This window comes from Sarcophilus harrisii, chromosome 1 (genome assembly GCF_902635505.1).
Source record: "Sarcophilus harrisii chromosome 1, mSarHar1.11, whole genome shotgun sequence".
NCBI lineage: Eukaryota > Metazoa > Chordata > Mammalia > Dasyuromorphia > Dasyuridae > Sarcophilus > Sarcophilus harrisii.
The window spans coordinates 677,818,665-677,831,409 of NC_045426.1; the positions used below are offsets into that span (position 1 = coordinate 677,818,665).

Here is a 12,745-nt window from a genome sequence, read left to right on the forward strand (position 1 = left end):
TACTATGAAGAAATGTCTTAACCACTGAACTTTGAGTTGTTTATCTGTAAAATTGGAATAATACTATTTATACTACTTACCTTATAAGGGTGTTGTGGGGAAAATTGCTTATAAGTGTGAGTCATTATTATTGTTAATGGTGAGAAATGTGTCATTTTTGAAGTGCAACACGGTAATTGAAATGCATAAAATTATGTTAATATCTTCTTAGCTGGAAGAACTACCACTGATGAGGAACTAGAAGAAATGTTGGAAAGTGGGAATCCTTCTATTTTCACTTCAGATGTAAGCATACAAATGTCACTAGGATTGGATATGCATTTTATTTTAAAAAAATATTGCAAACCAACCATATGTTCATTAGCATTTCTTTCTTGTTTCTCCATTCCAAAGATTATATCAGATTCTCAAATTACTAGGCAAGCTCTCAATGAAATTGAGTCACGTCACAAAGATATTATGAAATTGGAGTCCAGTATACGAGAGCTACACGAAATGTTTATGGATATGGCTATGTTTGTTGAGACTCAGGTAACTAAACTGATTTGAATTAATTTCTTTAAAAGGAAATCTTCTTTGAGACTTAGAGTTTTATGTTTGGTCAAATAATAGCTTCTAGTATGCCTCTATTTTTTTTGTTCTGTTAAAATAAGAGGAAGCTCCCCATCATTGGTCAAGCAGAGGCTGCATCTCCACTTGTCCAAGGGGTTCTGAGGAAGGGCCCTTTATTCTTGTGTGGGTTGGACCAGATGACTTCTGAGGTCCCTTCCAAGATGGAGATTTTGTAAATAGTATTTCAGTTTCTCTGAGTGATTAATTAAAATATAAAGTGTAACGTGATTTGTGTAGCTCTGAAGAGATTCGCTCTTCATTTTTATATATCATTGGAGGGTCTTGATTTAGTTTAATGAGGAACCATTGGGTCCAATAAAGATGAATACCCATTTCTCTCTTCCACTTCCCCCTAAATCCAATAGACTTATTCCCTCATAAATGGATTCTTACTGAAACCTGTTTCTTTTGGCAAAATTTAAGTCAGTTCTATTTTGTGCTCTTTCGGAATAGGTATTTAGGATTAAAAGTACACAGGCAGTGAGGCAGTCATATATTCACTCTGAGATAGTTCTCTTCTGAACTTTTATGCTTTTAGTCAATGCTTTTAGTTCCCTATATGTGTCTGGCAATTTGTGGGGCAGGGGATTTATGAAAAGGGTTTATTTCATATAAATTTCAGCTACCTTTTCAATATGACATCGTTATTTTAAATAACAGATCACAAAAGTTGATTGAAAGAAATTGATTTATGTTAGCAGCATTTTACAAGTTAACATCTATTGGATATGTGTACATGTTTTGGGGAGGGATTATTTCACTTCCCTCGCCTCCTTCCTATTTTGTGTGGTGTCCTTTGTCATTACTGATACCAAAAATGGATGGGTTAGCAGACAAAACTACTCATTTCCCAATTTCTGAATTATCTCAAAGGAAACAAATTAACTAGGTGAGAATTATTAGAGCATACGTGTATTCTGTTGAGTCATCCTTTTATCATATAAATTCTGCAGAAAGTAATTCTTTAATTTGGACTTCATTAGAAAGAATCTTAGTACTTTACATATTTGTCTTGTCAGTTACCATTAGAAATTGTTAGTATGATTTATCTTACACAAACACACATGGGGAGAATAATTGTATTGATCTAATCTAGTTCAGACTGTGTTGGGAAATTTAAATCTATCTGTGAATGAATGAGTTACTTGTGCATCATTCTTCAATACTTTGCTATTTACTGCTGCAGATTATGTCTGCGAATGGACAGAAACCAGGTAATGCATTTTCTCCCCTAACATTTCACCATATTTCCTTGTTTAAAAGTTTGTTCATTAATTCAGCCAATTTAGCTATGCTTAGTATGTATGGTTAACATTTTAAAAAGTACATAATGAAAAACTTACATCCATTTAAAAAAAAATGTCATTTTCTGTGTGTATATATATATTTGTTTGTGCATGTAGTAAAAAAAATACTTAACCCAAAGCAAGCTTCCTTTCCATCTTCATGCTCATCCTTAATTTTTTTTTTTACTATTTTCATTTTTGAAAAACTCATATGCCTTTAATTATCAACATTGAAAACTTATCTATTTTAACTTTAATTTTAAAAATTGGAATGGATTTTTCAACCATTGTTTTTGGCCAAGAGCAGAATAGATTTTTGTCTTCTTCCTTCCTAAGTTAATGAAAACTTGCAGACATCCCTTCTGTAAGATGCATCTAATCTCAAAATCATTGTTGATGTGGATGCTCTGGGATATACATCTGGTAGTTCATTTTTTCTAAAATTAAAATTTTTATTTTAGGGTGAAATGATCAACAACATAGAAAAGAATGTGATGAATGCTTCAGACTATGTAGAGCATGCTAAAGAAGAAACTAAAAAAGCTGTTAAGTACCAAAGCAAAGCGAGAAGGGTAAGCTTTAAGTTTTCAGACCTGCTAAAAACGAACAATTAATAATATACTTCAGATTGATCTGCGATCACAGCACATGAAGGCCATTTTGCTATAAAGTTTATTGAAGAAATAAAGCTGGGTACCTATTCTATTTGAGAATAAAATCTAGTACATTATTGGATATGTTTACATTATTTTAGTTAAGAAGCATTCTCCTTTTACACATTTTTTTAACATTTACATTACCATTGCATTACACATTATTTGCACATTTTTTTCATTACCCAAAATAAGTGCAGACCCTTTACAACTAAACATAATGTTTCTCTTCTCACATACTAGACTGAAGCAACTTTATTTGTTTTAAAGTAGAAAAAGTTTTTTATGTTTATGTCAGTCTTTGTAACAACTGGTACAAAATAATACAGTATCAGATCAGAATAAAACATTTCCTTTAAAATATTTTCTCATTAATTTTTTGTTTTAATAAATAGCTTATTATTATCTTTATTTGATTGCTGTTCCCTTGATTTCCATTTGCCTTAGGGAACTTAGGTAGTTAGCATAGCTTCTACTCAAGAAGTTTCTGTATTGCTGGAAGTTTCCTTAATTTTATTATTAGCACGTATTAAGGGGCTCTTTCGATTTTTATTTTCTTAAAAGGGCAATGTAGCAAATGGATCACTAGGCTAAAGTATTTTTTCTTTATTGTCATTGGATTTACAATTGGACACTTGTTATGTAACATTATCTCTATGAAATAGAAGAATGCAGTAGTGCTGATGATCTAAGGTATTTTACAATAACGCAAAAATGACATTTGGCCATGGAAGACATGTTTATATTCTTATTTGAATGTGTGTTCGGGAAATCAAAGCACTGCAAAGAAATCTTTATTGTTCAACAAGATGTTTCATCCCATTTCCAATGGTTTTGTGATGGAGAGAGCTATCTGCATGCACCCAGAGAGAGGACTGTGGAGACTGAGTGTGGATCACAACATAATATTTTCACCTTTTTTTGTTTTTGTTTGCTTGTTTGTTTTTTTTTTTTTTTCTTTCTCATCTTTTCTCTTTTGATCTGATTTTTCCTGTGCAGCATGATCATTGTGGAAATATGTGTAGAAGAATTGCACGTTTTAACTTATGTTGGATTGCTTATGGTCTAGGGAAGGGGGAAAAGGGAAGAGGGAGGAAGGAAGAAAAGTCTGGAACATGGGGTTTTGCAAGGGCAAATGTTGAAGATTATCTTTGCATGTATTTTGAAAAATAAAAAGTTATTATTATAAAAATCGAAAGTATTACAAGAAATTATTGTTGTTAAATAGTGAAGAACTGACTGAGAAACTGGAAAGCCATCCATATTCTCTATGCTATTTACCTGTTTAACTCCTTGCTCTCAAGTGACGCTGGAGACTCTTGAGGAGAGTCGTTCTCAGAGTACCATCTGAGTACCCTTCATTGTCCTTTAGCCCACACTTGGAGGGAGGTAACATTGGATGAAAATGTCTTTCTTAGTGGTAGATTCCCCTGTTAGTTCAATAGTAGTATCAGAGTGTGAATAGGCAGAAATAAAGATATTGTCTCCAGATACTTAAGCAGAGAAGTCAGTAGTACTACAGAGAAGCTAAAAGTAAGAAATGCTAATTATTGATGATTGAGTTTGTATCGATTTTGAAAGTAAAATTCAAGGGGCAGCTAGGTGGCGCAGTGTATAGAGCACCAACCCTGAAATTAGGAGGACCTGAGTCCAAATCTGGCCTCAGACACTTAACACTTCCTAGTTATGTGACCCTGGGCAAGTCACTTAGCCCTAATTGCCTCAAAAAAAAAAAATGTAAGTAAAATCCAAGCCCTTCAGCTTTATCCGGTTTATCTTCCCTTCCTACCAGACTATGAGAAGAAAATCTAAGGGATTCTTTAGTTAGAAAAAGGGGTAGCAAGTTAACAGTTGAGAATAGTCCTAAATTCTTCGATCCAGTTTAGATAGAGCACATTGACTGCCTTTTATTTTTTAATTGGCTAAATAGACACAAAGTTAATCATTTGGATATGGAAAGGAGCCAGGGCCTGGGCTGCCTATTCTTGTGCACTGATTCCGCGACTGCTGAGAGGGCCAGACTTATTGGCTAAAGCTTAGATCTCTTGACAGTTTTCCCCTTAGTTTCTTAGCATCATCGTTCCCATTCTAGAAGTTGGGTGCTGGGTTCCCGGGCATCCTGTTTCTATTGCCACATTGCTGCTGAAATCACAGTGGCATTTTGTGTGGCCCATGCTTTGCCAGAGAGCATTATGGGTCACAGGCTCAACGAGACCTGGTAGATGGCACTGAGGGGTAGAGCCATTGTACAAAGATGCGCTCTCTAACGTTAGGAAGTTGGAGACATTAAAAGAGGTCAGTACGTTGTTCCATGAAGCTCAGGTTTACTAGGTGCTGCAGTCTGCCGCTGGTCGGTCCAATGTTCTTGGCCAGGAGGACCCAGCCTGCCAAATGTGTGAGAACAGGAGGTGCAGGCCCCTTCCCTGAGAGCTTGCCTTTTCGTTGAGTTCTTCACAGGTTTAAGGCCTGAGGTAAGATGGGCAAGTGTTGTGGATTTTGTAGCTGCTTTATTTACCATACTGAATGCACAGAGCAGGTTATCAGCACAGCAGTTGTTTATACATTTCCCTTTATCAGCAATAACACAGAATCTTGTGTTATCTATGCCCTGTGCCATGTGTCAGTGCCAGCTCGGGGTCTGCACTCAGTGCCTTCCCAATGTGGACCCTCCCTTGGACCTTCTTGGATGTCCACTTTACTAATAGAGCCTTTAAGAACCTAGAGTCACCATCAAGTTGCCATGAGCTATTAAAAGTATTTATCAAGTGTACAGGCTGGCTCTCAGGATAATAGGGATTTAGCAAAACAAAATAAAAATGAAAACGTTTACTCATTGTAATGGTCAGAGCTAATGTAGTCATACTTGTAGGGCAGTTTCAGTGCCTGATGGTCTCAGTGTAACAAGTTAAGGGTAACTTTGTTTTTTCGAATTGAGAATTAGGTCAAACAGGGTTAAGGAGGGAGTCATTTGTAGAATTTGAATTGATTTATGTTATACCGAAGGGGTCTTAATCCTGAGGCTGAAAATTAATTGTGACATAACCAGCTTACTTTTCTTTGACAGAAAAAGTGGATAATTGTCGTTGTCTCCCTGGTTGTGGCTGCCCTGCTTGCCCTAATTATTGGTTTATCAGTTGGCAAATGATGATGTGTGGATAACTGCAGCATGCTTGCCTCTTTGCCATTGTGGCAGTAAGTAACTAATTGACTAACTTTGGTTTTTGTTACTTTTTAACCTTCCTAATTTGCTACAGTAGTGATCATCCCATTTAATTCCCCTTTAAAAGTCATAAAAGCCTGGCTAGTGGCTGCCCCCTCACCTCCTTTCTAATGCATGTCCCTGTGAGTAATATCATCTGTCTTTCTGAAATCTGTGCCCCAAAGTGTAATGCATTTGGTCTCAGTAATTCACTTCCTAACAAATGTCATTTTATTACATGGAAATTTTTTAAGGGGGGGGGGTGGCTCTTCTGGAGTTTTGTTTCAGAATCTGTTTCAATATGATTATAATAGCACTCTTATTGAGACTGTTTTTGGGTTTATATGTGTTTTTCTTATTTTTTTTTGTCATACAAGGGTTTCAGTCATGTCTTTGTGACTTCATTTGGGTTTTTCTTGGCAAAGATACTGGACTAGCTTGCCATTTCCTTCTCCAGCTCATTTTACAGACCAGGAAATTGAGGCAAACAAGGTGAAGTGACTTTGTAATACCAGAGAAACTGAGGCGAGTAGAGGTTTTGATTTTTAATGTGGAGCTTAAGCTGGCTGACCGAAATGGGAATATGCTTCCAAAGCATTCCATGTTACAGAGTTTGCAAGCAGAATACAGAAGTGGAGAATGCAATTAGCGTTTGCAGCTTTAAAGAGAGAGGAGCTAATTTGGCATTAACAACTTGGGGCTTGTCAGACAGGGGAGGAAGCTAGATAACATAACCTAGTGTCTTTGTCTTTGACAATAATTCTATTCCCCAGGTAGTTTTTGGATAGGGATGATGTCGGAGAGGCAAGCACCTGGAGACTGTTTTTCTTTTCTATCCTTCATTATGTCGCAGTGGTATGTGAAGGGGAGTCAGATCCTCAAGGTTTAAAGTTTTCATTTTAAACTCAATATTCCCAAGTCTAATTGCACAAATGAAAAAGAAAAGGGGATGTATGGCTGGCTATCCAGGGCCCAACATGGGAAGGATGGGCTATGGCCTAACAATTTGTCCAGAGTCACTTAACTAATAAATGCCTATAGCTGGATTTGAACTCAGGAAGATGATGAATCCTCCTAATTTCAGACCTGGCACTCTACCCACTGCACCAATTAACTGCCTTGTTTCATTACTTACTTGAAAAAAAATCATTTATATTAAAAAAATTAGAAAAATGCAACATTATATTTAATAGTGGTAAATGGAGATAATGTATTTAAGATATTTTACAATATTTCAACATTTTTATTCTAATAGAAGTCAACAATTGCAAGCCAATTTCTAATAATATTTTACTAACATTGTTAGAAATTCATTCTTGACACTGAAAATCTGATATCGAGGAAAATTTATTAAAGAAGAATCTTAAGGAATCGTCTTAACGTTTCTGGCCAGAAGCAGGCCCCACTCCTCTTTGGGAAGAGTACAGAAATGGGGGATCCTTTATGCTTGCTAGTTTGGCACAGCCTCTCCCTTCATAGAATGAATTGGTCTGTTTCTTCCAGGTTACAGCCTTTCTGGTACACCTATTACATATTTACCTTTAATATGAATGAAACATATCTCCTCTCCTCTCTTCCCCCCCCTCCCCTCCCATCATACATCCTATGTTCAACAATGGCAGAAAACTCCTACAGGATGGAGTGTGTTGTTTATTATTCAATTAGCCTATTAAGCAGCTGCAGTAGTGATTTGGTTAAGTCAGGTCGATGACCCCAATTTTTGGGCTGGATAGGCTATTATCTTAAGTTAGTGATTTTCTCAGAACCACAAGACTCTTTCTTATTTGCTAAATCTACCTGGGCCTCCCTAGCCCCCCAATTCCTCCTTTGATCAAGACTTCCACTGATCACTTAATTATCCTGTGGAATCTTAAACTTTTTTAACCTCTCACATTCTAAAACCTCTTGGTCCACTAGTGGTACTCATTATCTCACACTACCTTGAAGCTTGCAATACTGTGGAAACTCAGTTTTTCAGCATTTCTTACTTCATCTTAATTTTTAAAAAAAGAATAATAGAATACAAGGGAAATTTCATTTCATTCTTTCATTTTAGGGCAGTTTTTCTGTCATACATTAGTATAGATTTTCATATGAGAGTCAAAATAAAATATCTTTCTTATAGGGTTTGCCTCTGAAATGGATAATTTTCCTTTCTTAAAATGTGCCCTTAAGTTATATATTCTAAGATGGAAAAACTCTCCTTCTCATTCTTTCAGTAACAGCAAGTTTCTAGCTTTGTTGGAATTTGTAAGAAGACTTTTAATGCAGTTATTATCCAAAATTTTTTTTTTGACAGTTCAGCAGTTCAGGGGCAGGACATCATGGTCAAAGCACAGGTTTCAAGTCCATGGGCTCAGTGTTTGAATCCCAACTCCACCACTGACTGCCACCAGTGTCAAATTGGGCATGTCACTTTATCTCTTGGGGTACTGGATGCATCATTTACACAGTGAAAGTGATTAAGCTGGATGACCTCTAGTTTTCCCCCCCTCCCTTACCAATCCTAAGTTCTATGAGGTCTTTGGGGAGACAGTTCCATGTTATAAGGGAATATTTGTGTTCTATTGGTTTTCTTCAAAGAATTCCTCCTAAAATAGTGGATTACAGAGGATTTTCTCAGTTTATTTTCTGTGCCAGCAGTTTTCAACATATGTTTTAGGGACCCTTGTACTCAAAAATGGGTCTGTGTTTTACTTTCTAAGTAGTAAAGGCCCATTGGAATAACTCACATAAATGAAAGCTTTTGGGGGGAGGGAACCTCAGTAATTTTTAAGAATGTGAAGGGGTCCTGAAGCTAAGAAAATTGCTGAGCATTGATCTGCACCCATAATTAATTGAATATTATTACATTTTCAAGATTAAGATAGTCTTGCCTAGCAAGTATGGAATGGATCCCAAGAATCACATTTGAATAAAACATCTATAGTTGGCCAGAATTTAGCATTAAAGAAGTTTCACAAATTAAATCCTTAATTCCAGCCAGGTAAACAGTTTATTGCCAGGGCAAGAAAACGGATGATCAGTGTAATTCCCACAAAAACTATTATAAAAGCACATAGTACAATTCTTCTCACATCTGTATGTGAAGAACAGAAGAAATATGTTGATACAGAGTTAAATGTCAATCTCTATATAGGTACAAAAGATAAGCCCAAGTTTTACTCGTGGAACTGTAAGAAGGGCATGAGAACAGGATTTTTATAAGAAGTCTTCACAGTGCCTGACTACAATTTATAGATTAAAAATGGTTGTTCAGCCCAAGACATAATCTACCATCCCTGAATGCTATTGAATAGATTCACAAATCATTCAGAAGAGCAATTCCTGCTTTGGGTAGCCCTTGTCCTTCATATGGAACACCTGTATAAGCAGAGAATGGATTGAGCTGGAGGAGAGAAAAAAAGAAAAAGAAAATTGATTTCCATCTTAAACCACTGACACTCTTGAAGTGGAGACAAAATTCCACACACATAAACAATGGAGCACTTAGGAATCACCCAACTGAAGGCCATGCTAGTAGGTATGGTGCTACGGAAGTAGACAGGACGGGGCTGATCTCGGAGGCTCTCTTCCTGGATTTGGAAGGAAATGAAAACTGCATTGTTGGAGAGAAGGGAATACATTGTGGTTAACAATGAAATGCAAAGTTGATCATGCAAAGAATGGACATTCAGATGATGGGGACAGCTCTGAATCTTAATGATGAAACAGTTGGGGAAAATTCTCAGGTAGCAGAAATCAAAGGACTTTTGAGCAACTTGAAATTTCTGTGAGAAGAGGCTCAAAAAGTCACATGTCAGGCCTTGAAGTGGGGGTGAGAATGGAGCTGTCCCATTGATGGAGATGACTATTTTCCACCTTGGGCTTGCATTCTGAAGTTTGGGAATTAAGTAAACATGTGTAACGTGCTTTCTGTGGGCATGACCCTAAGACAGAAACATGAAGAGGTCTCTACTTTCAAGGAGCATCTGATATTCTAAGAGAGTCTATACTTTATAAAAGGAAAGGGGAGATTCCCCAGTATAACAGACTTCCCTCCATCCTTTTAGGAAGTGCTGATGCCTTTAGCCAGAGAGATGGTACATATTTCCATAGAAAGGAAATCAGTAATCTCATGCTTGGCACATTGTTCTTAAAAGAAAATGGTTTTAACCTAAAGAAAAACTCATCAGATGGGAACTTTTGTAACCAAACTCAGCAATATTTTATTAGTCAAATGAAATAGAAACTCACTGAAGGCTTTAAAAAATGTCTTCGTATGCAGACGGTAGTATTTTCCTGACAATTTCATCATGTTCAGTAGAGAGAATTTATTAAGCAAACCAACAGAATTCACAGGCTGTTGTGCCTGATAAACAAAGGTCATAAAAAAAATGGGAGGAAACTAAGCAATTTTTATGTAGTAGAATCTAGAAAAAGCCCATTTTTGTCAGATACATACACAAATACAAAGTATGAAGATGAATCAATACAAATGTGATTGGTCATTTTGCATTATAATGCATGCCTTAAAATATCTAAGATGAAATAATATCCACATTCCCGAAGTAAACCATTTAAAAAGATCTGTTTTTGACTTTGTTATTTTTCTGTTACTCTTTGTATTCTGCAGTGTTCTAGCCAGATGTTGTCAGAGGGAGTGACGTTTGCTATTTATTTCCTGTTGGTGCGATATATTTTTGATAGTTTGTTAAATTAACTGAGGGTTTTTTTTTCTCTTACAGAAAATGATGTTCATAATTATTTGTGTAATTGTTTTGCTTGTGATCCTTGGAATTATCTTAGCAGCAACATTGTCATAGCAAATGCATCTCAGGAGCTGATTATCTTTGGAGCTTCAGAGAACATCTGCGGTGAAACTCATGCCCCATCTTTTCACGAATGAACCATATACTTTGAGACAAGTGGTATTCATGCTGCTGATTTACGATTAGTGACTTTGGGGGAAGACTCCAGAAAGTGATGTCCACAAAATCAACTGGAGGAAACAGGATGGATGTCGTGAGTTAATCACAAATATCCTTTGCTTGTAAATAACAGACGACAATGGGAAATGTGCTTTAGTGGCCTTAAAATGAGGAATGATTGAAGACTTCAATTGTTGACATTTCAGTGTTAAATTAATATGAAATTTAATTAGGAGTACATGCTGTTATGAAGCAGTTGGGTTCCAGCTCTGTGACTTCCTCTCCCCTCACAGCTTGTGTGTGCTCATTAAGAAAAGTTTTTCTACTATGTTTATTCATGGTTATTTCCTGTTGGCAAAATAATTTCTAATTATCCAAACAACCCTTTTGTAAAAATTTTTGACAATTTTAATATATTAATTTAATACATTAATACCTTTCTTTATCCTATTTTTATATATTAAACATTGCCTTTGTATAAAAGCTTCATTTAATTTTTAATCCATCTTTGTACAGCATCCTTAAGTAAATTTGTTAATAAAGAAAAGTTGCCATCATCATCAAGACACAATAGGCATGAAACACTCAAATAATAATTCAAGTGCCTTCTGTTATTAATAGCAGATTTTTGTTATTAGTGATTTATAAATTAATTCAAACTGATTTTAATGCCCTCTAGAAAAGTCTACATTATTGTATTTAACTCTACTTCTTCCTGTTTTGTTACCCAAGATAATAAATTAGTTACTACCCTGTAATGATAATGGTTTGTTTTCTTTGTTCATTGTTTACATATTTCCCTGGTTTACAAAACTCAGATTGAAATGGAAATGTGGTGAAACAACCAGACAGGGGGCACAAATCTAAGAAATGATCTTTTTTTTTTTTTTTTTTTAAAGTCATGCATTCCCAGGGAGGTCATTTTTGTGCTTTTTTGAATCTTAAGGTGCTGGGGACACTTGTGTCTGGTGACCCACAGACCATTAATCCTTTAAAATACCTTGAAGTTTACATGACTCACTGAGGATTTCAAGGCCCAGAGTCTCATTCCTTAGTTCTTTTGGAATTTCTCTGTAGGAAGGACTGCTGGTTCAGCCCAAGCTGGTGAAGGATTGTACCGAATGGACGTGCCTTCCACTAGTTTCACATTCAGAGTAAATGTTTCAAACTTTTCCAAAGAAGCGTCAGCCGGCACGGTTGGGCCGAGGAGTGCAGCTGGTGGCTGAGGGTGAAAATGAGCCTTTTCCCCGATGTTTGAATGTTTCATAGAGTTAATTGCATATGTTGGGTATGGAGCCAACCTTAAGATGGAAGTACAGATGTATACTAGATTACTATGAAATGGTTAAAGGCAGGTTTTTTTCTTTAATACAATTATGAATTTCATTCACATTCCTGAGTATATTCTTAAATCTTTTTCACTCTATAATACTGCATTTTGTTTGCTTTTTATATATGATTGTATGTTTTGGAATTAATGAGTATCTTTAAACAGACGCATCAAGCAGAATGTTTATTAATCTCACCTAATTTTGCCCTTTGGATAGTAAGCTTCTTTAGCTGGAATGCTTGGCATTGAAATTGTTTTTTATGGGCTTTTTGTACATTTATTTTTCAGAATTATGTACAATTGTAGAACTTTGTGATATTGAATAACTAACTGTCTGTGCCTTCGAGTCCCGGTTCTTCTGGGCCTAGTCACATTGGAACTTGGCATTCATATAATTATTCTGGTGGTGTCTTTCTGACCTCATTTAAAGTGTTGGATTTTTTAAGTTTTTATGTTTGAATTGATAGAAATGATCTTGATTTATTTTTAGATATTTAAATCCATAAATGTCCCATATTAATGTACACAAATCACTTTTTCTTATTTGGTATTAGAATATTAGAATATATTTGTAGATTTCTTTGTGACTTTTTGTAGTTTTCATTGTTCCCTAAATGTTGCATGTTTTATTTTAAAAAAAAAAGTTCATGGAGGGCCACACAGGAAATTTATGCTCGCATTCTTATTTCTGGAAAACTATATGATAGAAATATTTTATTGCATCTGCATTAATAAATTGTTATGTTAAAGAAAAA

At 35.7% G+C, this 12,745-nt stretch overlaps 1 protein-coding gene across 4 annotated transcripts in view; it reads left to right on the top strand.

The window, feature by feature from the left end:
• The window catches only part of STX2 (syntaxin 2), a 51,299-nt gene extending 38,554 nt beyond the window's left edge, over window positions 1-12,745 (top strand). The window contains exons 7-11 of one of the 4 annotated variants that reach the window (XM_031948396.1): window positions 212-285; window positions 394-531; window positions 1,799-1,826; window positions 5,616-5,743; window positions 10,478-10,590. In XM_031948396.1, coding sequence (XP_031804256.1) covers window positions 212-285; window positions 394-531; window positions 1,799-1,826; window positions 5,616-5,710 — 335 coding nt within the window. In that variant the 3' untranslated portion in view covers window positions 5,711-5,743; window positions 10,478-10,590. Of the gene's footprint in view, window positions 1-211; window positions 286-393; window positions 532-1,798; window positions 1,827-2,359; window positions 2,471-5,615; window positions 5,744-10,477 lie in introns of those variants that run through there. The other 3 variants (XM_031948394.1, XM_031948395.1, XM_031948397.1) reach the window with 3 other exon arrangements.